The 24,470-nt window shown below is 40.6% G+C and overlaps 1 protein-coding gene across 8 annotated transcripts in view; it reads left to right on the top strand.

The window, feature by feature from the left end:
* SEMA5A (semaphorin 5A) overlaps positions 1-24,470 on the top strand; it is a 338,112-nt gene that overhangs the window by 107,515 nt on the left and 206,127 nt on the right. For all 8 annotated transcript variants that reach the window (XM_064661194.1, XM_064661239.1, XM_064661203.1 and 5 more), the window contains one exon: positions 10,351-10,450. In XM_064661194.1, coding sequence (XP_064517264.1) covers positions 10,351-10,450 — 100 coding nt within the window. The remainder of the gene's footprint in view (positions 1-10,350; positions 10,451-24,470) is intronic.

Raw genomic sequence — 24,470 nt, 5'->3', positions numbered from 1 at the left:
ACTTTGGGACATCTTTTTGGTTTTGTGGTGGAGAGTATGTTCCTTTTTGAAGTCCTGACTCCAAGCTCTTACAAAGATTAGTGTCAGGCTTTGCTCTGTATAACCTCTGTGTCACGATATGTCTTATTTTGTTGGGTTTTGTGTTTTTTCATTAAATATCTTCAGACTTCAAAATATTTTATGAGCTGTAGTCTTGGCAGAATTGATAGAATCAAGAAATTTTATTTTTCTAAAACAATGTAAATGAAGAAGTTTAGTATGTTCATATGCCAACATAAATAAGAATGAATCATCGTGAGATGGTCAGTTCTAGAAAAAAGGTCTTGCTATTTGAAGCATAGATATTTCCAACTAAAATAACAGGGCATAACTGTCTATGGGCAGTTGGCTTTATGTTTCTGTTCCCTATAATACCTATATTAAAATTCAGCAGATTTCTTTACAAAACTCTGTCTTGAGGCCAAATACTGATTTCCTATAACCATTTGTCGTGGTTTGAGACCCCCAAAAATCCAATTTCTGAGTCTAGGCCCACCTCCCACAACTCACCCCAGTGTGAGAGGGGTTTTCCAGACACAACACAAGACTCAATATGGGGGAAGGGAATTATATTAAAATTATTACACAAATAAATACATATATACATAATCCTAACTATCTCTCCTGTGATAAAGCAGTATTTACATTGGATCAAATCTCTTTTCCCTCCAATAAAAGTCCAGAAGGGAAGAAGGAAAGATCCTTTCCACGTTCAGGGCAGCAGTGTCTCTCTTCTTCAATGCAGCAGTTATAGCTGGAGTTGTAGCTGGATCTCTCTCTCTCCATTACACACAAGGGGGTCTCCTCTCACCCCTCTCGGCCCTTTGGCTATGAGCGAAGGTCTCTCTCCTGTGGACTGTGATTGCCAGGACAAAAGCTCGCTTCACCACATCATATCATGAAGTGCAGGGGCATCTTCATGACAGTCCCTTTCCTCAGGGGATTTAAGTTCCCCTTGAGTCAGAATGTTTAGGGCAGCTTTCAGTTCAGTCCTTGCCCTAAATGTTCTATCAGAGCTCCTTTGCTCTGTCTCAAAACTGCCAGCATGGCAGCAGCGGGGGGGGGAACAAGGCCACTTCCCCCGCATTCCATCCGGCTGTCCTGGTCCAGCTCTGGGACGTCTCTGAGCTCTTAGGTCCTCTCTCCGGTGCTGCTGCATTCCAAGACTCCCTTCAAGTAGGGGTCCACCCCCTCCTCCTAGGAGGGGTCTCAAAGGGGTTTTGGGGGGAGCTCATTCAGTTCTTACCCCAAAACTGTCTCTGTTGAGCTTGGTCCTCTCTCTCTCTCTCTCCATCAGACATCTCTGTGTCTCTCTGCTCAGCTGCATGCCATCTTGTTGCTTATTTCTTATCTTCTTGGCTTTCAGCCATAGCCTTCCACTCAGCGCTGCCTCTGCCACCGCTTTTCTGTCTTCTGCTGCCCACTCACAGTGGAGAAAACTCCCTAACTCTTAACTACAGATACTTGGCGCAGTCTAATACTGTTCCATGTTCCTGCAGCCCCCAGCCAAGGCTGGGGGGGACCTAGCCCCCAGCGGGGCTCCTGGCCCCTCTGCTCCTTGTGGTCTCAGAACATGGCCACTTCTCCTCCAACTGCCTCATCCCCTTCTTTTCCGGTCTGGTGTGATATGTTTAAATTTTGCAGGGGTGCTGATTGAGTCAACATCAAGTGACACCACCCCCTTGGGGGTTACCATTTTTTTAACTCCAGGGGGAAAACCACTTTTTTTCCCCACCACGCCATTAAACATGATTTCCATCAAAATGAATTCTCTGACTGTTTGACAAAGCCAGCATGTAAGTGTTAAAACACGAAAAGTTAAACCCCTCTGAAGAGAGGGCACGACTAAGGATGTCAAGTGTTTTACATGATCAGTCTGTCCCTCTGTGTCACATTCAAGAAGACTGGCAGCAGCAGCACAGGGACCAGAGCTGGTAACTGTAAGGGGTAGTTGCACACTGGGAAGAGCATGTAGGCTGTGCTAGTTGGGGCGTGAAGTTAGTGTTTTTTAACTGTGCTGGTAGAGCTGAAACTGCTTTCATCTAGGTGGGAGTCCAGTCTTTTTTCCCTTACACCTTCTTATATTTGTATGCAATATGTGTGTTTGAACAATGAAGCATAAATAATTCCAAACCCTTGTTTAGAAAAGTAAGAAATAAGTAGTCATTGCAGCAGATGTTACTGTCTCTTCCCTTAGGGCACAGACAGTCATAACCCAAATTCCCTTTAATTATCCTGGTAATAGACATATGCACACACATAAGAATGCAGAAATATGTACTTCTAGCTGGGGAAGCTCTGTCAGGACAAAGAAAACAGGAATGCAGGCTTTATTTCAGACCTTGAAGGTTAGAGCAAATTGTAAAAGCAGGTCAGGGAACCAGGACAGGGCAACTGCTGTGTGCCCTTCCTGGAGAGCAGTAGGCAAATGCTGGGGGCAGCCACTTTTTGCCTAGTGAGATAAACAATGAAAGATGAGAAGAGCGGATAGAAGGAAGTTTACAATAGGTTTAAGAAATAAGTTTGAGTTTTCATGCATTTAAAGTCAAGAAACATATACTGTAATTATGCTTGATTGTCTGTTTTTCCCATTAATAATAAATAAATTGCTTACAGCCCTGCCTCATTACCTCCAAAATTGTTCTGAAGCTGCAATAGCTGTTCATAGAATGAATGCCCAATAAACAGGTGGTGAACTTTCTGGAAAATGTCAAGAGGTTTATGGTCTTGGGATCTGTTTTATTACAAATAAATGGAGGAGAGCTGGAGAAGCTAGCAGGGCTTCTAGATAAGGCTAGAGATACATATTTATTTCTTGACCTCTGCAGTTTCCTTTGTAAGGAAAAGCAAGTTTCAGGACTGTATTAAGTTTTGTTGGTTAGTAGAAGGAAGGCAGCTGGCTTGTTTGTGTAATCTAGAGACCTCCAAAATACTACATCTTGAAAGGGAGCTGTAGTTTTGAGGTTGCTTTGTCTTTTTGTTGGTTCTTTTTTTTTTTCCTCCCCTCCCTCTAAGCAAAGATGAGCGCTGAACTACAGATGAAGATCTGACATGTTTTCATGTTTCCAAAGGAGAACCAAATGTAGTGTGGTAAGACTTAAAAGAGGAATCTTTTAGTTTGTGGTTGCTGATTTAATCATTCTGGGCAACTTTGCAACTTCATCTTTTCCTTTATGGAGGATTGGATTGCATTAGCTAACCCTACGTAAACAAAATTTTTATTTTGTTTTTCCCTTAGTAGGAAGAAGTGATGTTTGTTTTCTTATATCTTCCTGGATCCCCATTTTAGAAACTGTATGGTTCTTAATGTCTAATCATTAATTACCAAAATGCTGATATTTTTCAATTTTCAATTATCCACATTAAAAAGTTTTCGTAATTTCTATAAGAAATATTTTAATTCTCAATTTTATAAAAAGGGATTAACTGCTATAAATATAGTAGTTATATTACTGTTAATCCCAGTTATGATGTCCACATACTGTTAATTCTGTACACAGCCTAGGAATAAATGTGTTCTCTATGGTGAGGGCTATGTGCAATGCCTTTTTCATTAAAGTGCAATACTGAGTATTGTAACACGTCTATCTGTCCTAATCCTTTCATTATGCAGAGAAGCATAAAATGGCGTGAGCTGATGCCATCTTTTTGCTCTTGAACTAGTACTCTTCTCTGCTAATGTTGTGTTCAGTCTGCTTCCACTGTATTCCATTTAGGTTATTAGAGTCCTCTGGTAGCAAAGACTGTTAGATCTGTTGCATCCATGACCCTCTTTAGCCTTGACATATGCATGCTTGTGCCCTATATATAAAAAAGTGGACATGGGACATGCCAACTACATTCTAATCTCAATAACAGGTGGATCAGAAATTTCACTAGAGCATTGAGCTAATATTCTCTTGGCTTTTCAGTTTATTATTATTTATTTTAGAACAGCTTAGTCTCTTTCTGTGAGGTTTAAATGTTAGAGACTTGGTTTTTTTCTGATATGTCCATTTGACTAAGGTTCTTAATGCGGTAGTTTGTCATTCTTGTGTATTAAAAATTACAAAAAAAGCACCTTCCTGGGCTCTAATTCATACTGGTGGAGTGTATATGTGCCTAACACCTAATTTTATGTTACTTGGATATTTTCTTGCTTCTTCTATGCAACTTCAGCTCTGGAATGGAAATGCAGTGCTGGTACTACTTTTAAGCTCTACTATTGTAAGATGCATTAATAGTGGTTTTGTCTGTCCCTGTAATCATACTAAAGGACAGTATTAGGAGCCATGTAGAAAGGGTTAATGAATACCCAGAGTGCTGACCTGAGGCTGTAACTGTAATGATTTCACGGTTAATGAATCCAATGGGAATATACCCATTGGGAAAAGTCCATTCTGGCCTGTTTTGCAACAGAGCTAGGCTAGCATTAGAATAAGAATTTGGTCCAAAATAAGTAAAAATAAAACATGACTTTACAAGTATGTAAAGAATAACTTCCATTTCTATGGTTTTAAACACTTTGTACCAGAAATAGAACCACCATAGTTGTGGTGGAGCTTCACAGTCCTGAAACCTGAGGAGTGCACAAAGTATTTGTTCAGGTGTAGCGTAGGTTTCTCTCAACTACAATGACAACTGGATAAACTCGCATGCCTAATCTGGGAGTTTGTTTGCAGTTGTGTTTTCAGGAGCTCATCTAAGGAAAAAAACACCTGTATAGGATATCCTATATTGTCACTTACATGTTTGTAACTATAGCTTCTTTCTATCCAGTATTTACTTCTTTTTTTTAAAAATGTATTGATCAGAATTATTTAAAACATTGAGTCATTGCATACAAATGCAGAGCAACACATGCTTCAAATAAGTCCTAGAAAAATAAGTTATGTTGTTGACAAACTAAGCCTCAGCCCCTTCTTGACAAGTGGGAGGGAATTGTGATTGATTTCAGCAGTAATACAGCTGAACTGTCTTGATGGTGTCGTCCTTTTTTGTTGGAACCTGTCGAATAGTGTTTGCACGTATTTCCTTTCTTCACTCAAGCTGTGGCATCTTTTATCCTTTCGTCTGCAGTCAGTCAATAACTTGCTAGCCAAGGATTTGTTTAATGCATTTCAGTGAGGAGAGAATATAGTATGAAAGAGCTAGGAAAGACTGGTAATTGGGAATGTTAGGAAAAAAGTATAGACAAAAGTGAATCCTAAAAGATGCAACAGGCTTTGTCATGCCATTTTTCTTGTCTTTTTTTCCCAACACAGACCAATGCTTGTTATGAAGTTGTTCGCAGTGAAGTTATTATTCATAGATATATTTATAATATAATGGGAATTTTAAAATTAGAACAGTCATACTGAATTTATGATGCACAGAAATTACTGAAGAAAATCTTTTCTCAGTCCTAGGTCTAAAATAGTTAAGGACTGTGGAGTCCTGAAGCATCACAAGTGTGTTTACAAGTGCACCTAACTGTGTCCTTCAAGAGCAAATGTTGCAAATAAATCCCCAAACGGGACATGCTGAATGAGTGAATACTGCCAGCCCTGACACATTGCTGAATAGTTTCCCCTGGGGTTCATGGGGCAGTCATCACAGCAGCAGGGGTAATGTAGTGGAGTCAAGGTGGCAGAGAGACTTCGGACATTCTTGCTGCCTTTGAAGAGGACAGTAATGTAACTGGAGTATCACAGGAAGAGATCTAAGTTAGGTTAAAATCATTATACAGCTTCATGAAGATGGAGGTTATTGTATAATCCTTAGATTAGTTACATTCAATTATAAAATAACTTTAGCACGCAGAAATATATTTTCATTTTCTTCTGATAAGATTAGTGAATTTGTTGTACTGATGCCACCCAGAGACTTCTGTTAACATTGCAAATATGCTAGTTTTCAGCTAGGTGTTACTGTTGTTGCTGTAGTCATTGTGGTATTATTATTATTGTTGTTACTTTGCTAACAGAATTTCTTCAAGAAGGTGGTACTGTGCATATGTTTGACTTTGTGCTCACTATTTTCAAAAAGGACACCATGGCATGAGATGTGACACACATATACCATAAACACTACTGATATTTTTAATGTCTACATTAATTTTTAAATTAAATCAGGAAATCTTTATTGTCTTTTGACTTTGTTATTTACCATTAATGATCACTTCTGAATTTGGTTCAAAACATACCACTCGATTCCTTATTAGTCATTACTCCATTTTACTGTTTACTGTAGCTCTACTTTGAAGTGCTGAATAATGAAACTTAGGTTAGAGGGAACTCTGTGATTTCATTTGCAAAGAACTGTAGAGCTCAACCCTTGGCAAGTCCTTAGACAATGTAAACCAAACAAGCTGTGGCGTGTTGGGCAGATACTAAATTTAAAGTAAAAAAGAGAGAGATTTCTGGTCTTTCATTTTTTTAATGAGTATCTAATGTCCTCCTGCCCAGCTTTGATTGTTAACCTCCTTTGTCTTTAAACCTCTTTAGGAGACTCCTTTGACCTTTCCTAAGAGCTGAGGGGACTTCAGTGTGTTTGCTTTGCTGTAGATTTATGGACGATGCCAAACTTTGTTTCATATTAAATCTAAGCTATTAACCCCCCATGCTCCCAAAACCTGAACCCCCCAGGAAAACCCATAGCACGTGATTCCCAGCATGTTAAAGAGAGCTGTAGCTTTCTCAGGAAGATTTTTTTTCAATATCCATATTTTAGTTCCATGGGAAAGTGTTTCTTTTGGGAATGTCTTTGAGTTATAAGGCCTGCAGATTTCAGTACTGTAATAGCAATTAAAAAAATATTTTTCTTTGCTAAGGGTAATTATGCCTTATATGTACCAGAAGGACCCAGCGTGTGTTGGAGATTGGCTGTAGTCATGACTGTATGTACACCATAACACAGTTTTCTGTGGATAACTTTAACTCTTAGACCAATATCTGCAGAATGGTAAAAATGCCCACTTAGTTTTAAGAAGTCCAGGCTGAAGGTGTGTTTGAATAAGTGCTTTCAGTATCAGGAGAAAGGAGAGAGAAGTCAATAAAGGGCTTGGTGTTTTACTGTGTTGCACATGAATTGAGGGCAGAGGAAAGGGAGTGGAATGCCAGAAAGGGGAGGATTAGAATTGGAAAAGGTAGAGATGTTACTGTTTGTCACCTGTGATCGGCAAGCAATACGATTAGGTTACGTGTTGGCAGGCCAGCTTAATTAACTTACACATTTATTTATGGTACTGCTGTAGTATACAAAATGTACAGCTATGTTATTTTGTAAAGCCTGTCAAGTCGCATCTGCATAAAAACCATTAATAAAGTGAAATTATAACTGCTTACTACTTTACCATTATTTTTTTAATTGAAAAAAATAATTTATACACCTTTAATAACTTTTTATGAATTTTGACTTTAACTTGATAACTCATAACAAAACTGAAAAATCTTGTTTCACCTTTGGGTTTTCAGCTAGATTTTGCTGTTTTGGTGAAAATAAATATAATTATTCTGTTAATTAGTTACATAATTCTTCTGTAGCATAACTCACAACAGAATTTCACTAATAAGCTCTTACTTTTACAGTGGACATTGGTTTGTTGATTGTCCTTTTTTTTTTTTTTTAACAGGCACTGTTTTTGTATTCATGTTCCCTTACAAAAGGGTCATGAAGTTGTAGCTTTATCTACTAGAGGCTTATTCCTGGACAACACATGATGCCACTGTGACACATGAGATACAGTTTCAGAGTGTTTGCCGAAAAAAAAGAGCTCTAACAGCCATTTACTCTCCCTGACCTTATTCCCTCAAGCAAGAACACTGCTGAATGCAACAAAGACAGGATAAAATAATTTATATTTTGGAGAGATAGAGAGGAATCAGATTTCAGAGACATTTTTTAGCAAGGTCTTTCTTAGCAAGTCCTCTCTTCTTGTTCTCTAGCCTAGGCTTGCCTTGCCCTCCTGGCCCCTGCTCACTTGCTCCAAACCTTGTAATGGTCTCAATCACCTGCTTGCTGTACCTTGAAGCTTTATTGTGTCTTGCTGAGACAGCTTGACAAGTGGAAGGAAATTGAGTATTCGAATCTCAGTTGTCCCTGTAGTCTTCTGGCACTGTGTACTGAAATGTCTTCCTGATTGGGACTGTGTGTGTATGTATGTATTTTTTCTGTGAAAACTGTGTGGATATTCTGTGTCCATGTGGGAAATGTCTGAGGGAATTAATGGAGATTTTAGATACATTGGCTGATAAACTGATAAACTTAATTGCATTTAGCTTTCATTTTTTGTTCTCTCTTTTTTTTTTGTCTTTTTTCCAGTAAGTGAAATTCTTCATGACTTACCTCTGAATTTGTTCATCTTCATGTCCTACCTAATTTCTTAACTTTTTAGAACTTCGCAATTGATTTTTTCGTATGAAATGCATGACTGAAAATTTAAGGTTGCAAAATCAAGTACAAAAAAGTTAAGAAACACTTATTTTGGGCTTACCTGTGTAGCCTTATATATATAAATATAAGTAGATAAATAAGTATGTATAAGGCTACACAGGCCTATAATGTATATGTGTGTGTATATTGTTTTTCCTTCTTCAGAATCTTGATAGGTTTTATGTACAGCATCTGCAGTAACAGCTGATGTCAGTTGTAATCATAGTTATCTAATATGCGGCCACATCCCCTTTCCCCTACAGTGTTCAGATCCTGATTTGAGAACCTATCCAACACAGACGGAATCAACAGTGAATGTAGCTACAAGTACTGCAGAACATGTACAACTGGCATTGCATGCCTGAAATCGCCCAGATGTATACAGGCTGCCATTAAAAATGCAGAAGTTAGTTTTCTGACACCCAAGTGATTCTACTTCACAGTTCCATCTGTTTTTTCCAAAGTATATGATGCTACAGCTTCTGCACAGTGCTTTTAATGGTTGTCTGCAATGGCTGAACACGTTTTGACACAGAATAACATTTTTCTCCTGGGCCCATTCCTTAGGAATGGATAGCCCACTTGTGCTAAAATTTTAATATTTAAATGAGGAACAAATCATCCTGAAACAGGCACTAGACGTGGATTTGTTCGACTCAGATATTTGCAAAAGGAAAAATATGCTCATGAGTGAAGAAAGAAGTTTAGAATGGATCTTGTCAACCTGAGCTGCAACTGATGATACCAGTATCAGAAATTACACTTCTACAGCACCCTCGAGAGTGGATCGGTTTTTACTCTGTATTCTAGATGGTCATGACTGTGTGCTCACCTTTGGTCTTTCTGTTGAATGTTTCACATCCGTAGTCTTCAAATAGATGGTTCCACAGCCTGTTGTGCCATACATACCTAGCCCTCTTCACCTTTCACATAAGTTCCGGACCACTGCTTTGTGACTACCTTAAAAAAAAAAAAACAAACTTCAATCAGCATCCTGAGAACTGTAAAACTCTAGAGGATGAGGGTTTTTGTACAACTGGACCTTTTTTTGAGAGCCATTTATATTGTTATAGCAATTTTAAGTATTCTGTGTGTCTATTTAAAAAAAGTAAAATTAAAAAAAAATCATGCTCTGTTTCCAGAACACAGTGTTCATGTAGACAAACTGTTGTGTGTCCAGTTCGTGATATGAATGCAAAAATAACTACTACTAATGAAAATATTTAAGGATTTGATGTGCAACTATTTATGTGTGTTTAAGTTTGAAAGTAGGAACAAGTTTGTATTCTGAATACCAGTAATGCTCCTTGCTGATTTTCAGCAACTCACTCACTTGTCTACCCTGCCTAATGTAGCACTAAATTGGTCTGAGAAAGGCGGGTGAAAAAAAAAGTTCAGTGAATGTCAACCATTTTTTCTTTTTCATCCCTCATTTCTCAACCTTTTTATCGTGAAAATGGTGAAACATCAAATTTATTTGTTTTTCTCATTGTTTTTCACTTGATTGGATACTTTTGTAGAGAAAATAAATAACTAAATAAATAGCTAGCTAGATAAAACCCTAGTCCTCAGCTGCTTCTGATGCATGGAAAATAAATTTGACTTCACTTGAGTATGTACCAGTGAATTGCAATTGTACTGTGGTGTTTTCTGCTTTACCTAAGGAGGAAAAACATATCTGGCTTACAAATGAGAGCAAAATATGGATACTTCATTCAAGTGTGTGTTGGGTGGCTGCTCTATATATTTTACAGGCCTGTGTTATAAATTACATGGCATGGTGGTGAAAGTCTCCTATGTTTCCTTAGAGAACCATATGGAGAAAACTTGCAGCCCCACCATATCTGCAAATTTAATGGTATCTGACGTACTACATCTAGAACATTTATAGTAACAGTTGTATTTCTTGTTTGATTTTAGAAATTGCCCCTTGGTTACATGTGTTCAAAGCAGAAGATGCTGTGGACTTCTCACAGTTAACATTTGACCCAGGACAAAAAGAGCTTATTGCTGGAGCAAGGTGAGAAATCTGTTTTCTTTTCATGTTGCATCAGACTGGATTTTACTCTTTGTTGATAAGTAATATTCAGCCATATTCCAGTATCAGCTTGCTCTCGTGTGACTCCCTTGCCTTCTAGACCCACTAAACTGAATGTTATATATGTTTATTTCTCTTTTCCCTGACCAAAGTTAAAAGATGGATTGCCTGATGTCAAAGTTCATAGTAGCTTACACTATTCTCATTTTTAAGACGACTGTCCTGGAGTACACAAACTTTGGATGCATACAGTAGGACAGGCAGATACTGTATGACAATGTAACTAAAGTTACCACTGCATGAAACTTATGATGATCCCAAATTTGGCTACACAAATGGCTCTTTGTTCTTGAATGATTCTATTAATTATTCACTACAGTGCCAGAAGTGATCTGTTAAAGACTGCAGAATTAGTGGTAAAGTGTTAATTATACTTTTTGCACGGTGGGACAGTACTTTGCAAGCTGTGATCGACAGTGACACTGTCTTAGATGTTAACATTGAAGCAGTGACAGTCCTTGAGAACCATTTTTTTGTCTTAGCACATGAAGTATAGTAAAACATTTTGGTTGGCAAAAAACAGTAATCATCTAAACTTATTATTCAAACCTGTCTTCTGAATATATTTTACCCTTGAATTAACAAAACTCTAGTCACTGTTGAAAAAACCCCAATTTTCTCTGCTCTCTTTTTTTATTCTCCATACTGTTAATCTTGGCTCCAAATCTCAACAAAAAAATATGTTTGTTTAAACTTGTGCTTTTGAATCACTATGGGATAAGCTTTGGATGATTTTGTTGAATAAGCAGTGACTACAAAAAAATGCCAGCTGTCAATTCTGCTTTTTGGAAAAGATCTAGTACAGTTAAAAGATTATTTTGGTTTCTGTATAAGTTAATGCTGTTTCTGAGCTTCATATCTCTTGTTCTAAAATTGCAAAATTAAAAATATTCAGTGTTTTTAAAATTACAACAGAAATTTTGTTTTCCAGAGTTCAGTATAGTTGGCTGTTATTTGTTAGTAGAATTTGTTAGATTTTTCTTTTCCTTATTCTGCATTTTCATTCTAAATTTTAACCTTTTCCATGGCACTGTTTTGTTTGGCCATGGAGACCTTACTTTAGAATGACTGCATTTGTCAGCAGGTTTCTCTAATTGTACATGTTATTGATACTAATATCTCCTTTTCACTGCACACTTTTATGTTCTTTAACCATTGTGCCAGACTATATGGTTAAAGTTGTTATATGTCATGAAGTCCTAAATTCAGAGACTAGCAACCAATTGTCAGGATGCTGTAGTCCCAAAATTGCGGGTGTTGATCTTACTGATTATGTACCTTTTGCATGTAGTTCCCCCTACACATAGAACAAATCCGTTCACTGTGAATATGATGTCAAGTTTTCTGCTTATTTGCAGGAATGGATTTTGCAGCCTTTCATAGTGTCAACTGGCTGCACTGATATTTTTTTTTTTTTACTTCCTGCACTGTTTTTTACTTATCTTTCATCCAGGGCCATCTGAATTGAGCATTAATGTTACCATACTTGTGCTATGGCCTGTGGACAAAATTTTAGTACAGTTTTCTTATGTGTCTACCTCACTGGATTCACACTGGCTCTTTGAAGAGCCATTTAAAGAATTAATTTTCTGTCCTAAGCCACAAATATGCTCTCATAAAGACATTGAAGAGAATGCATTGTTAATTCCTCCTCCCTGGTGAAGTATCTTTTGATATACAGTTATTTGTCTAAAATATTCCAACTTTTTTTTCTGTTATCTTCTTGTACTAACACTGCATTAGTGAAAAATTAATAACCACGTGTAATGTGATTTCAGTAAGATCTGAACAATTAAAAGTTCCCGTTCATTTGTGAAAATGATAATTTGTAGCCCTCTAACATGGTTTTGTATTTGCTACCGAGTAGAGAAGGGAAAAGTGCAGTGTGGCACGTGACAAAGCTAGAAATGAACTTAGATTATGCAATTTGCACTGCCAAGAGAAGTAGTCCCATTATGATTTACTTGTCTGGCATCCCAACAAAACCAGAGGTATTGTGTTTGTGTGGCAAGCTTCTGGTACTGGAGGGGGCTACAGGGTTGGCATCTCTGAGAAGCAGCTAAAAGCTTCATCTAGAAGCTTCTCCCATGTCCAACAGAGCCAATGCCAGCGGGCTCCAAGATGGACCTGCCACTGGCCAAGGCTGAGCCCATCAGCAATGATGATGCCTCTGTGATAACATATTTAAGAAGGAAGAAAAATTATTGTGCAGAAGTAATTGTGGCTGCAGAAGAGAGAAGTGGAAATATGTGAGAGGAACAGCCCTGCAGACACCAAGGTCAGTGAAGACGAAGGTGGAGGAGGTGCTCCAACAGAGCAGAGCAGAGATTCCCCTGCAGCCTGGGGTGCAGACTGTGGTGGGATAGGCTGTCACCCTGCAGCACATGAGGGTCTGTGGGGAGCAGAGATCCACCTGCAGCCCATGCCAGAACAGGAGGCTGTGACCCTGTGGGAAGCCTGTGCTAGAGCAGTCTCCTGACAGGACCTGTGGCTCTGTGGACAGAGGATCCCATATTGCCAGTTTGCTGGCAGGACTTACGATCCATGGAGAAACCAGAAGTCCATTCCTGAGGGACTACACCCCGTGGAATGGATCCATGCAGTTCATGAAGAACTGCAGCCTGTGGAAAGGATCCACATTAGAGAAGTTCCTGGAGGACTGTCTCCCATGGGAGAGACCCCATGCTGCAGGAGAGGAAGGACTCCTCTTCCTGACGAGGAAGCAGAAAGCACTTGTGATGAACTGACCATAACCCCCATTCCTCCACTCCCTGTGCTGCTGGCAGGGAGGAGGTAGAGAATCAGGAGGTAGAGAATCAGGAATAAAGTTAAGCCCATGAGGGAGGGAAGGGTGGGGGGAAGATGTTCTTAAGATTTCTTTTACTTTTCTTATCCCACTCTGATCTTGATTGGTAATAAATTTAGTTAATTTCTTTCAATTGGTTCTGTTTTGCCTGTGATGGTATTCGGTGAGTGATCTCTCCCTGCCCTTAACTCTTGAATCTTTTGTTATATTTTCTTTCTACTGCCCAGTTGAGGAGGGGAGTGATAGAGCAGCTTTGGTGGGTAAATAGCCTACAGCAAGGCTCAGTCCTCCACGTGCTTGCACCTCTAGGCTTCTGTTTTAGTAAGTTGGTAGTGCTCTAAACCAGAGGAATGATTTTCACAGCCGGGAGCTGTGTCCTGTCTCAGCTTAAGTTCATAATTGGTTTTTTCCACCTTAGTGGAGTTTAGTGAAGTCTTCCCAAATTATCAACCAGCCTACATTTATCTGTCTTAGAAACCAAACAAAATAGTTTTGTGAAAATTTCACACTGTTGGAAATTCTTAAATCCCTTTTCCATCACTGATATTCACTGCAGGTGACTGTTTTTCCTTTTTGAAGTTCTACAACCTCTAAAAAAATTTATGATTTGTTTGTCTTACCAAGAGTGGTAGCAAAGATCCCAGTGGGGATCCAGACTGCACTCCTGTTGGGAGTTGCCAATGTCATGCAGCTACGTGGAAAGACAGAAGCAACTTGAGCAAGAATTTCATCAAAAGAGAGCAAAATTTAAGGGGTTATACCTGACTAAGGAAGAGGATCTGATAAGACAAAATGCAGTGCTGCAGGCAGCCCAGGATGATCTGAGCCAGCTGAGGACTCAGCTGATGGAAGCTCATGCAGAGATGGAGAACATCAAACTAATAGCTATGGTGTCAGAGACCACCAAGCAGGAAGCCATTGATGAAGTGAAGAGGCAGTGATATGAATAAGTAGCTTCAATGCAGGCCATTATGAAAGAGACTGTTTGTGACTGTGAGCTCCAGTATCACCACGGGTTGGAGCAGGAATGAGCTCAGTGGAACCAATACTGGCAGAATGTGGAATGGGAAATAGCAGAGTTAAGATGGTGACTGTCTGAAGGGCAGGAGGAAAAAAAACCTAGAAAATTAGATGAAAAAGGCACAGGAAGACGCTGCTATTTTTTTTCTTTTTTTTTTTTTTTTTCCACCCTGGCTTGGCTACTCTTGGGAGCCAACCAGGAGAGCAAGGAGCATTGCCAGGCCCATTTGCAGGTGATTTAAAGAATCTCTAGGGAGCATGGCCACCCGGAGTGGGCAAACAGGGATGTGGCACACCAGTGAGGGCATTTTGCATGGCAGTTCGCACAGGCAGGGTGACCAAGAAGGGCACAACCACTCTCCTGGCTCTTGGTGGGTTGTGTGGTAGATGTGTGTGTTCTTGTTTGGTAGATGTGTGTGTTTGTGTGTTTTGTGTTTGGTGGCTGTGGGTTTTTTTGGTTTTTGTTTTTGTTTTTTTTTTGGTTTTTTTGTTTGTTTGTTTTTTTTCTTCTCTCTCAAACTCAACTAGCTCCAGCAATGGTTTCCAAACGATCAAAAGCCGTTGCTGCTGCTGCCAGCAGCAGTATTCTAACACAGACAGAACCCCCCAAGAAGGATGCAGCTGTCCAGGTCACTGGCTATAGGGCATGTCTGAGCCTGGTGTTAGTACCAGAGGACAGTGCAAAAGACACCTGCATACAGTGCAGTCAGGTGAATGATTTGCTCTATTTAGTGGCAGAGCTTAAGGAAGAAGTAGAGAGGCTAAGGAGTATTAGGGAAAGTGGAAGGGAAATACACTGGTGGAGTCATACCCTTTTGACCCCAAAAGAAGTTCAGCAGAAGCTGGAGAAGCCCTGCCCCTCTTGCCATCAGGCAGATGGAACAGACCAAGTAGATGGGGGGGAATGGAAACAGGTCAAGGAGGTAAAAGAATCCTCTTCCTACCCCCATCAACTCCCCAGGTGCCCTTAAAGAATGAGGCCCTGGACCTAGAGTGTCAGGCAGATGACACTCAAGAAAAAGATCTGTCTGGAGGGTCTCTCAGTTGCACCCCATCTATTAGATGGATCACAACTGCAGCTATTAAGAAAAAATGAAGGGTAGTTGTAGTTGGTGATTCCCTTCTGAGTGGAAGTGAGGGCCCTGTATGCCAACCAGACCCATCCCACAGGGAAATCTGCTTGCCTTCCTGGGAATGGGCTGAGGGATATTAGCAGGACACTCCCTGAGATAATTCATCACTCTGATTATTACCCACTCTTGGTAGTACAGGTTGGCAGTGATGAGATCAATAAAAGAGGTACCAGGGCAATTAAAAAGGACTTTAAGGCTTTGGATCGATTAGTTGATGGGACAGGAGCACAGGTGGTGTTTGCCTCAATTCGTGCAGTAGCAGAGTTGAATGAGGGGAGTAGGAAAACCCATTTTATGAATAGGTGGCTAAAGGATTGGTGCCACCAACAGAATTTTGGTTTTTTTGATCATGGGGCAAAATATGGTACCACACCTGCTAGAGTCAGATGGGCTTCATCTACCTAGCAAGGGCAAAAGAACCCTAGCTTATAAGTTGTCAGAGCTGATCAAGAGGGCTTTAAACTAGGTTTGAAGGAAGAAGGGGTTGAAACTAGGCTCTCCTGAGAAGAGCCTAAGCGTGGAAAGCCAGGGTTAGGAGTGATAGCAGCAGCCCAGCTGAAGTGCATGTGCACTAATGCACGCAGTTTGGGAAACCAGCAAGAGAGATGGAAGGCACTGTGCAGAAGGAAAGCTATGACATAGTCATAGTCACAGAAATGTGGCGGGATGACTCACATGACTGGAATGCTTCAATGGATGGCTACAAGCTCTTCAGAAGAGATAGGTGAGGTAGGAGAGGTGGAGGGATGGTTCTATATGTTAGAGAGCCTCTTAATTCTGTAGAACTCGAGGTCAGTGACGATGAGGTTGAGTGCATATGGGTTAGAATCAGGGGGAAGGCCAACAAGGCCGACATCCTGGTGGGAGTCTGTTACAGACCACCCAACCAAGATGAAGAGGGTGATGAATTATTCTACAAGCAGCTGGCGGAGGTTTCAAAATCACCAGCCCTTGTTCTTGTGGGTGACTTTAACCTGCCGGATGTCTGCTGGAAACTCAACATGGAGGAGAAGAGGCAGCCTAGGAGATTCTTAGAGTGTGTGGAGGATAATTTCCTGTTGCAGCTGATAAATGAACCTACCAAAGCTGGGACCCCATTAGACCTGATGTTCACAAACCGAGAAGGGCTGGTGGGAGATGTGGTGATCAGAGGCTGTCTAGGGTACAGTGACCACAAAATGATAGAGTTTTCAATACTCAGTGAAGTAAGGAAGGGCATCAACAAAACCTCTACCCTGGACTTCTGGAAGGCAGACTACGGCCTGTTCAGAAGGCTAGTTCAGAGAGTATCTTGGGAAACAGCCCTTAAAAACAAACGGGTCTTGGAAGGATGGACATACTTCAAGAAAGAAATCTTGAAGGCGCAGGAGCAGGCTGTGCCTATGCGCCGAAAGGCGAGACGGTGGGGAAGATGACCAGCCTGGCTGAACATGGAGATTTTGCAGGAAATTAGGGAAAAAAAGAGAGCCTATCACCTTTGGAAAAAAGGGCAGGCACATGAAGTGTTTAGGAACGTTCTTAGGTCATGTAGAAAGAAAATTAAAGAGGCAAAAGCACAATTTGAACTTAATCTAGCCCCTTCTGTTAAGGGACAACAAAAAGTATTTTTATTGATTATTATTGATAGCAAAAGGAAGGGCAAGGACGTGGAGAGGAACATAGTTACCAAAGACAAGGATAAGGCTGAGATACGTAACACCTTCTATGCCTCAGTTTTCAACAAGAAGACAGATTGTCTTCAGGACAGCTGGCTTCCTGGGTTGGTAGACAGTGACAGGGAGCCAAATAACCCCCCTGTTATCCAGGAGGAAGAAATTAGTGACTTGCTGAGCCACTTGAATCCTCACAAGTCTATGGGACCAGATGGGATCCATCCCAGTGTAACGAGGGAACTGGTGAAAGACCTTGCCAAGCCGCTCCCTATCATTTCTCAGCAGTCCTGGCCCACCGGGGAGGTCCCAGATGATTGGAAGCTGGCTAATGTGACACCCATCCACAAGAAGGGCAGGAAGGAAGACCCAGGAAACTACAGACCTGTTAGCCTGACCTCGGTGTCTGATGAGGTTATGGAACAGATCATCCTAAGTGCAATCACACGACACCTACAGGATGGACAAGGGATCAGACCCAGCCAGCATGAGTTTAGGAAGGGCAGGTCCTGTCTGACCAACCTGATCTCCTTTTATGATCGGGTGACCCACGTGGTGGATGAGGGGAAGGCTGTGGATGTGGTCTATCTGGACTTCAGCAAAGCCTTTGACACCATCTCCCTCCCACACCATACACCTGAAAAAGCTGGCAGCCCACAGCTTGGACAGGGGCACTCTCTGCTGGGTTAAGAACTGGCTGGAGGGCCGGGTCCGGAGAGTGGTGGTGAACGGTGCTGCATCCAGTTGGTGGCCAGTCACTAGTGGTGTTCCCCAGGGATCAGTGTTGGACCCAGTTCTGTTTAATATCTTTATTGATGATCTAGATGAGGGGATTGAGTCCACCATCAGCAAATTTGCAGATGACATAAAATTGCAGGGGAGTGTCAATCTGCTGGAGAGTAGGAGGGCTCTGCAGAAGGACCTGGACAGGCTGGATTAATGGGCTGAATCCAGTGATATGATGTTTAACAAGGCCAAGTGCCGGGTCCTGCACTTTGGCCACAACAACCCCATGCAGCACTGCAGGCTGGGGACAGAATGGCTGGAAAGCAACCAGGCAGAGAGAGACCTGGGGGTTCTAATCAACAGGAAGCTGAACATGAGCCAGCAGTGTGCCCAGGTGGCCAAGAAGGCCAATGGTATCCTGGCCTGTATCAGGAATAGTGTGGCCAGCAGGACCAGGGCAGTGATTTTGCCCCTGTACTCGGCACTAGTTAGGCAGCACCTTGAGTATTGTGTCCAGTTCTGGACCCCTCAGTTCAGGAAGGACACTGAAGTGCTGGAGAGTGTCCAAAGAAGTGCAATGAGGCTGATGGAGGAACTGGAGCACAGGGCCTATGAGGAGCAGCTGAGAGAGCTGGGGTTGTTTAACCTGGAGAAGAAGAGGCTCAGGGGAGACCTCATCACTCTCTACATCTCCCTGAAAGGAAGTTGGAGCGAGGTGGAGGTCAGTCTCTTCTCCCAGGCAACCAGCAGTAGGACGAGAGGACACAGTCTTAAGCTGTGCCAGGGGAGGTTTAGGGTAGACATTAGAAAGAAATTCTTACAGAGAGAGTGATCAGACATTGGAATGGGCTGCTCAGGGAGGTGGTGGAGTCACCATCCTTGGAAGTATTTAAGAAGAGACTGGATGTGCACTTAGTCCCATGGTCTAGTTGACAGGACTCAATGGTCTCAAAGGTCTTTTCCAACATGGTTGATTCTGTGATTCTGTGTGATTCTGTGATCCTATAATGCCTCAGAGGGTGTCTTCTGGAGTGACAGAGAACTTTTGATCTCGTTGCACAAGGTTCTTGAAAGACTTTAAACCGTAGTAGTGTGTATTATTCTGTTTATATATGCTTAAAAAAAATTAACTGAAACTAGTTAGAAGTGTAGGGAAGGACTGCTGGAAGGCAAATGAAGGGGGTTGGTGGAATTGTAGTGCAGGATAACAAGGACTGAGTGTGTGTGCAGTACCTGCCCATAAATCTGTCAACAGGTACATCTAAGGAAGGAAACAGCAGTATGAGCTATACAGTAGTGTTGGCAGACAACCAAATCAGTTTAAGTTGATCATGGTAATTTAGTCAGGAAACAATTACTTTTGTTACATTTTACCGGGGCAAGCAAAATAAGAACAGAAATATTTTAAGATAGAGATCAAAAGGGACATTATTCCATAATATTTTGCTAAAGTAGGCAATAACTGGAAGGTAATTACTAGTCCTGTACTGTGAAGATTAGTCTTACCTGTCCAGTTTGGGAAATAAAGGTGGTCTTCTGATGTCTGTGGCCATTCTGAGGTTGCTGTGCAAAAATAGATTGTTAACAATTGTATCTGCTCCTCTTTCCCCACCCCCAGCTTCCGCGGGTCGTCTTTCAGTCCTTGTAAGACGGTTATTGCTGGTTCATAATTTTATTTTTTTATGCAAAACATCCAGTTCTCCTATAGGTCTTGAGCTGGTTAAATTGGAGTTTTGAAGCCTTGTTTCGGTTTCTTTACACCATCTGCAGTAATCTATGAACGGTACCATTCCAACACTAGTAGGTAGGTATGGCCAGTCTTCGCAAACGAAGATTTGGGAAAAGTCATTACCCTTCGAGCCTGCGCAGTGGATTTTTTAGGTGAGACACAGTGTGCGCTGAACTGAGCCCACCCTTTAATCCTGAGGTTCATCTGCCGGGGCCGAGCGAGCTTGGACAGTGGCAGTGAGGTCCTCAGGATGTAGGTTTGTTTAGAGTGACCTTCTCTTAGATGGATGGCCTTACAGGGCTGATGAGCTCCATCTGCCCGGAGAGGTTCCCTGAGAATCGAACCCTGGCCGCGGTGGTGAGAGCACATCCTAACCACTAGACCACTAGGGGGCCCCACACTAGTACCTTCAAGTTAATCATCCAATCCATGTTCCCATGAAACCGTATCTATAAATTTGTCACAGGCATTGTTCTTAATATTGCATATGACCTGGCAGATAAAAATAAATGAGTTGTACAGTGATCTGAAACCTTCTGGGGAATTCATTTGTTTTCTTAAAAAAACCTAACCCACATGGTAGGGCAGAATTTACTTTTATAATTAAGTGACATCAATGAAGGATTACTCTCAGGGCATTAGCTCCTCAGTAAGCTCAAGGAAGTGAGAGACTGCTTATTTATCTTATCCTGATAAATCCTAATAAAATATTCAGATGAATATTTCTCTGTGTGTTACTTAGTGGACTAACTTAGCGTGTAAACAAATATTATAATGATTTCTGTATTTTGAAATACCAGTGAGCATAGAGATTCATAGATTTCCCCAATAACAACCTTGCCTTCTTTTGCTATGTGAAAGTGCTTTGTCATATGTTTCTTTGGAAAGGTCAATTGAAAGGGGAATAGACCAGATTAGAGGAAGGATACAACAGTGTCTGAATTTCTCAGGCAAATTGTGCATTGCCTTTTTTTCTCCTTCCTTGGCAATACACTTAACACAGAGCAGCTCTAGTTTTTATAAATGAGAAATTGCTAAAAGTGTTCCAGCCATTTTGATAAAAAGAGAATCAACTAGAAGCATGTCTCAAACCCAGTAGGTTAGGGAAAAATGTTGAAATTCAAAGTAATAAGTTACATTTTCCTTTCAATCTGTTCTTTTTTCCTTAATGGTTTTATTCAAACCATGAAAGAAGAATTATGTCTATTTTTAAAGGGAAAATGAAGTTATCCTCTTTTCCCAAGCCTCTGATGTTTGAAATTATGAAGTGGTAGCAGCCTAGCTTGAGTTCATTCTTGAGATGTGGTAATTTTAAAATTTTTTTTAATTTAAGTTGGGCTAGTTCAGCTATGCTTTTAAATGATATAGTTACTATCAGAAATAGGTCTCAAAGCTATTCAACTTTCTTTTTAATTGGCTAATATATATTTAGACATATATGACATTATTTTTTTATACAGAGCATCCTAATAATGGTGGCTCTCTCCTGTGTATTCTCCTGCAAGTTAATTAAACTTGCTTTTTAGGATTATGACTTGCTTTGAGGTGGCTTATTGCCTCAGTCACTCCTTATCTCGCTGATGAAGGACTGTAACAGTATGCCTGCTCACTTAATTAGATGTGTGTTTGGGAACGTTAATTTGAACCATTACCACTCCTTTCCATAATAACAGAAAAGCAAATTAAAGGATTCATTAAGAGTGGCTTAAGAATCTCTAATAAAGGAATAAATAACTGTACAGGTTTGTTTCTTGCCGTTGTCTGTTCCCAGCAGGAAAATATGAGACCTTCTTGTTAATGAGATGCTCTGAGGACTACATACTGGGAGAACATACAGGCACCGGAAAGTAATACTATATTCTTTGAACGTCCATCTGGGTTTCATTGCTCATTTAACACTCGGTTCAGGGTAATCAGTGTCTGTCCTTCCACTGATTGAACTGGGCTAATCTAATCTAAAGTATGGTTTAATGTTAAATCTGTGAGAAATTATCATCCTACCTCTGCAGAAAGAGAAAGGTCTTTCTCCTCCTACTGCTTCTCTTTTCTATCTTGCTAACAGGTACCTGAATATTTTTAAAAGCTCATGCTTTTTACCTCTCCTGCTCATGTCTGGTTCCACTATGCAATTTTCTCCTCCTTTGCACCTACACTGGTAATAGTCTGGTTGCAGAGTAGCACTAGTCAGTTCATTAAGTCCACAAAAATCACTTGTTTTCTTGTGTTGATTTAATGTCTTGGCATTTTAATTAGAGTAGCTAACATGATGCATCATCAGAGAAGCCCTGGAGTTGACTCAGGGTAAGATGAAAAGAGAAATGGCAGTGGTAAATGGAACTTCTTTGGCAGAGAACACTGCTATTTCAGTGTAAGCTGTCTTTAGAAATTGTGGACCCCCTGGTGGTCTAGTGGTTAGGATGCGGCGCTCTCACCGCTGCGGCCCACGTTTGATTCCCAGTCAGGGAACCCCTCCGGGCAGGTGGAACTCGTCAGTCCTGTAAGGCCATCCATCTAAGAGAAGGTAACTCTAAAAACAAACCTACATCCTGAGGACCTCACTGCCACCGTCCAAGCTTGCTCGACCCCGGCAGATGAACCTTAGGATTAAAGGGTGGGCTCAGTTCAGTGCACACTGTGTCTCACCTAAAAAATCCATTGCGCAGGCGCGAAGGGTAACGACCTTTCCCAAATCTTCGTTCGCGAAGACTGACCATACATGTCTTTAGAAATTATATCAGAAGAGTGGTATTCTGAAGGTACCTGTATTTAATTCAATTCATGACTTCATATATACACCCTTTATGTGTGTTGGAAGTAGTACATGTCCTGCCGCAGAATGTGGCAAGGTATATCTACTGTTGGTTCCATGTTTGACCACGTTCTTATTTCAGTTAGCTGCTCCTTTCTTTCTCAATGAGTGTTAGTCCAAACACAGTGTTTCTGCCCTACACTTCCAGCAGTTTGCTCCTTGCTGAACTTGGCTGGGTGTGTGTGCCTTTACAGCACTGAAATGCAGGGCAGGGAGCTACCAGCTGGCCAGAGGCTGACAGACATGATATACAAGTCCTAGAGAGGTATCACATAGAGCTACAGTCAGTTCTGTGAAGGACTCTCAGCTGCCTCTGAAACTTTGTTGCCTTGCATTAGTTACTTACAGTGCCCTTATGGATTAATCTGAGTGACTGCACTCATGTTGTGAGAGGATTGATCGGATGCTAAGTAGGTGTGTAGGTCTCAGTCCTCATTCCAAGTGTGCAATCAGAAAATTTAACAGTGCAATGATGCATACTGTGCACGACCTTCACCTCTCAAAGTTTGATGGGAGCAAGATTGCGTCTTATATAGAGATTTGTTAACATCATGTGCTTACCTTGGTATGAATCCTGCTTTTGTACGTCATGTACAGTGAGCTTTTACTAAAGGAAAGGGCTCTGTTGGAAATTAATGACTCTATCAGAGGACTAAAGTAGCATCACAGGAGGGAAATTCAAGGCTAGCTTTGAAAATTTGGGCCATCAAGCTTAGATTCTCCTTCCTTTAGTACCTTTAGCATTAATGTGATCACTTACATAATTTTTTGATAATTTTATTGTTGCAGTTTATTTTCTTAATAAAATAAGAAAAATTAAAAAGAATCCAAATGTTTGCTACATTAGACTCTTAACTTTCTCCCCCAACCTTTCTCCCACAAAAAACCCCAAAAAATTCAAGAAAACTTTATGTGCTGAACTTGGTTACTGTAGGAGAAGAGACCACAAAAAGTTTAAACTGTCTAAAATTTCTGGTTTTAAGCCCATTTCCATTTTTTTTGGAGGAGATATAACAGCTGCATTTAAATTTAATTTCAAATAATCTTGAAAATAAACAGATTTATATATTGAACAATGAAATGGTAACAACACCACATAGAATTTGCATGGCTCTTAATATGAGTGGGTACTGTGTAGTATATGCAATATCTTCCAGAATGTAAAAACTAGGGGCATGTACTTTGACATATGTGTGGTAGCAATAAAATAATATTACTGATTTGGTTAGCCAAAGTTATGAAGTACAGGATTAAGATTTTGGTTGAGGTGATATTTCAGGATAAAGTTGAATCCAAAGACAGCTTACTAAATAAATAGCTGAATAATCTCCTGGATTCATCTATACTAAAGCATAATATTCAGAAAAATCCTTGATCTGCATGCATTGGAGGCAGATAGGTGGCAAATATTCCAAGGCCATTGTCAGCTGGGGAACTTGAGTGCTGTATGTGAGAAGCCAGGGCCAACAGGACATGTTAATGCATATTTGAGATGCACATGGCACAATGGGACTTCGGGAAGAGGGTGAGCTCCAGAGCTGCAGGAGCCACTGGTGCCTTTCTGCTTTTTCTGGACATGCCCAGGGCAAGAAATGCATAGAAATGATGCCTGGCTGTTGTTGAAAATCTGTGTGGGAGTCCTATGTTCTAGGATCTCCAGTTATTGCTGAAGTTGAATGAGGAGGCACAGAGAAGTGAATGTAGTAAGATTGGTAATCCTGAGGAGCAAACATCACAGAAGGAAATCAGATTTTAGAATGGATTCATTTAATGGTTAATGGGATTCTTTCCTAATAGACTACAGTAGTATTTTTCTTATTCTCTTTGATCAACTTGTTGTCTCACTGATCAGCCTTCATTCCTCAACAACACCTGTAATTCTAGAAATTATTTAAAAAGAGCAATAAGAACAAAAAAAAAATCACTTCTCCATAATTTTTAAGTTGAATTATCATGACTTACTAGTCTGAAAATATTTAAATCTGTGCATATGCTGTTTTCACAGCTTTAATGTTTACCAGTAAGGCGCTCATTTCATTATTTTGATTTGCTGAGGCTTTCATTTCCTGC

The sequence above is a fragment of the Pseudopipra pipra genome, chromosome 1 (assembly GCF_036250125.1).
Source record: "Pseudopipra pipra isolate bDixPip1 chromosome 1, bDixPip1.hap1, whole genome shotgun sequence".
Classification (NCBI taxonomy): domain Eukaryota; kingdom Metazoa; phylum Chordata; class Aves; order Passeriformes; family Pipridae; genus Pseudopipra; species Pseudopipra pipra.
Note: the sequence above shows the minus strand (reverse complement) of the source record. Positions and strands in the feature narration are given on the sequence as shown.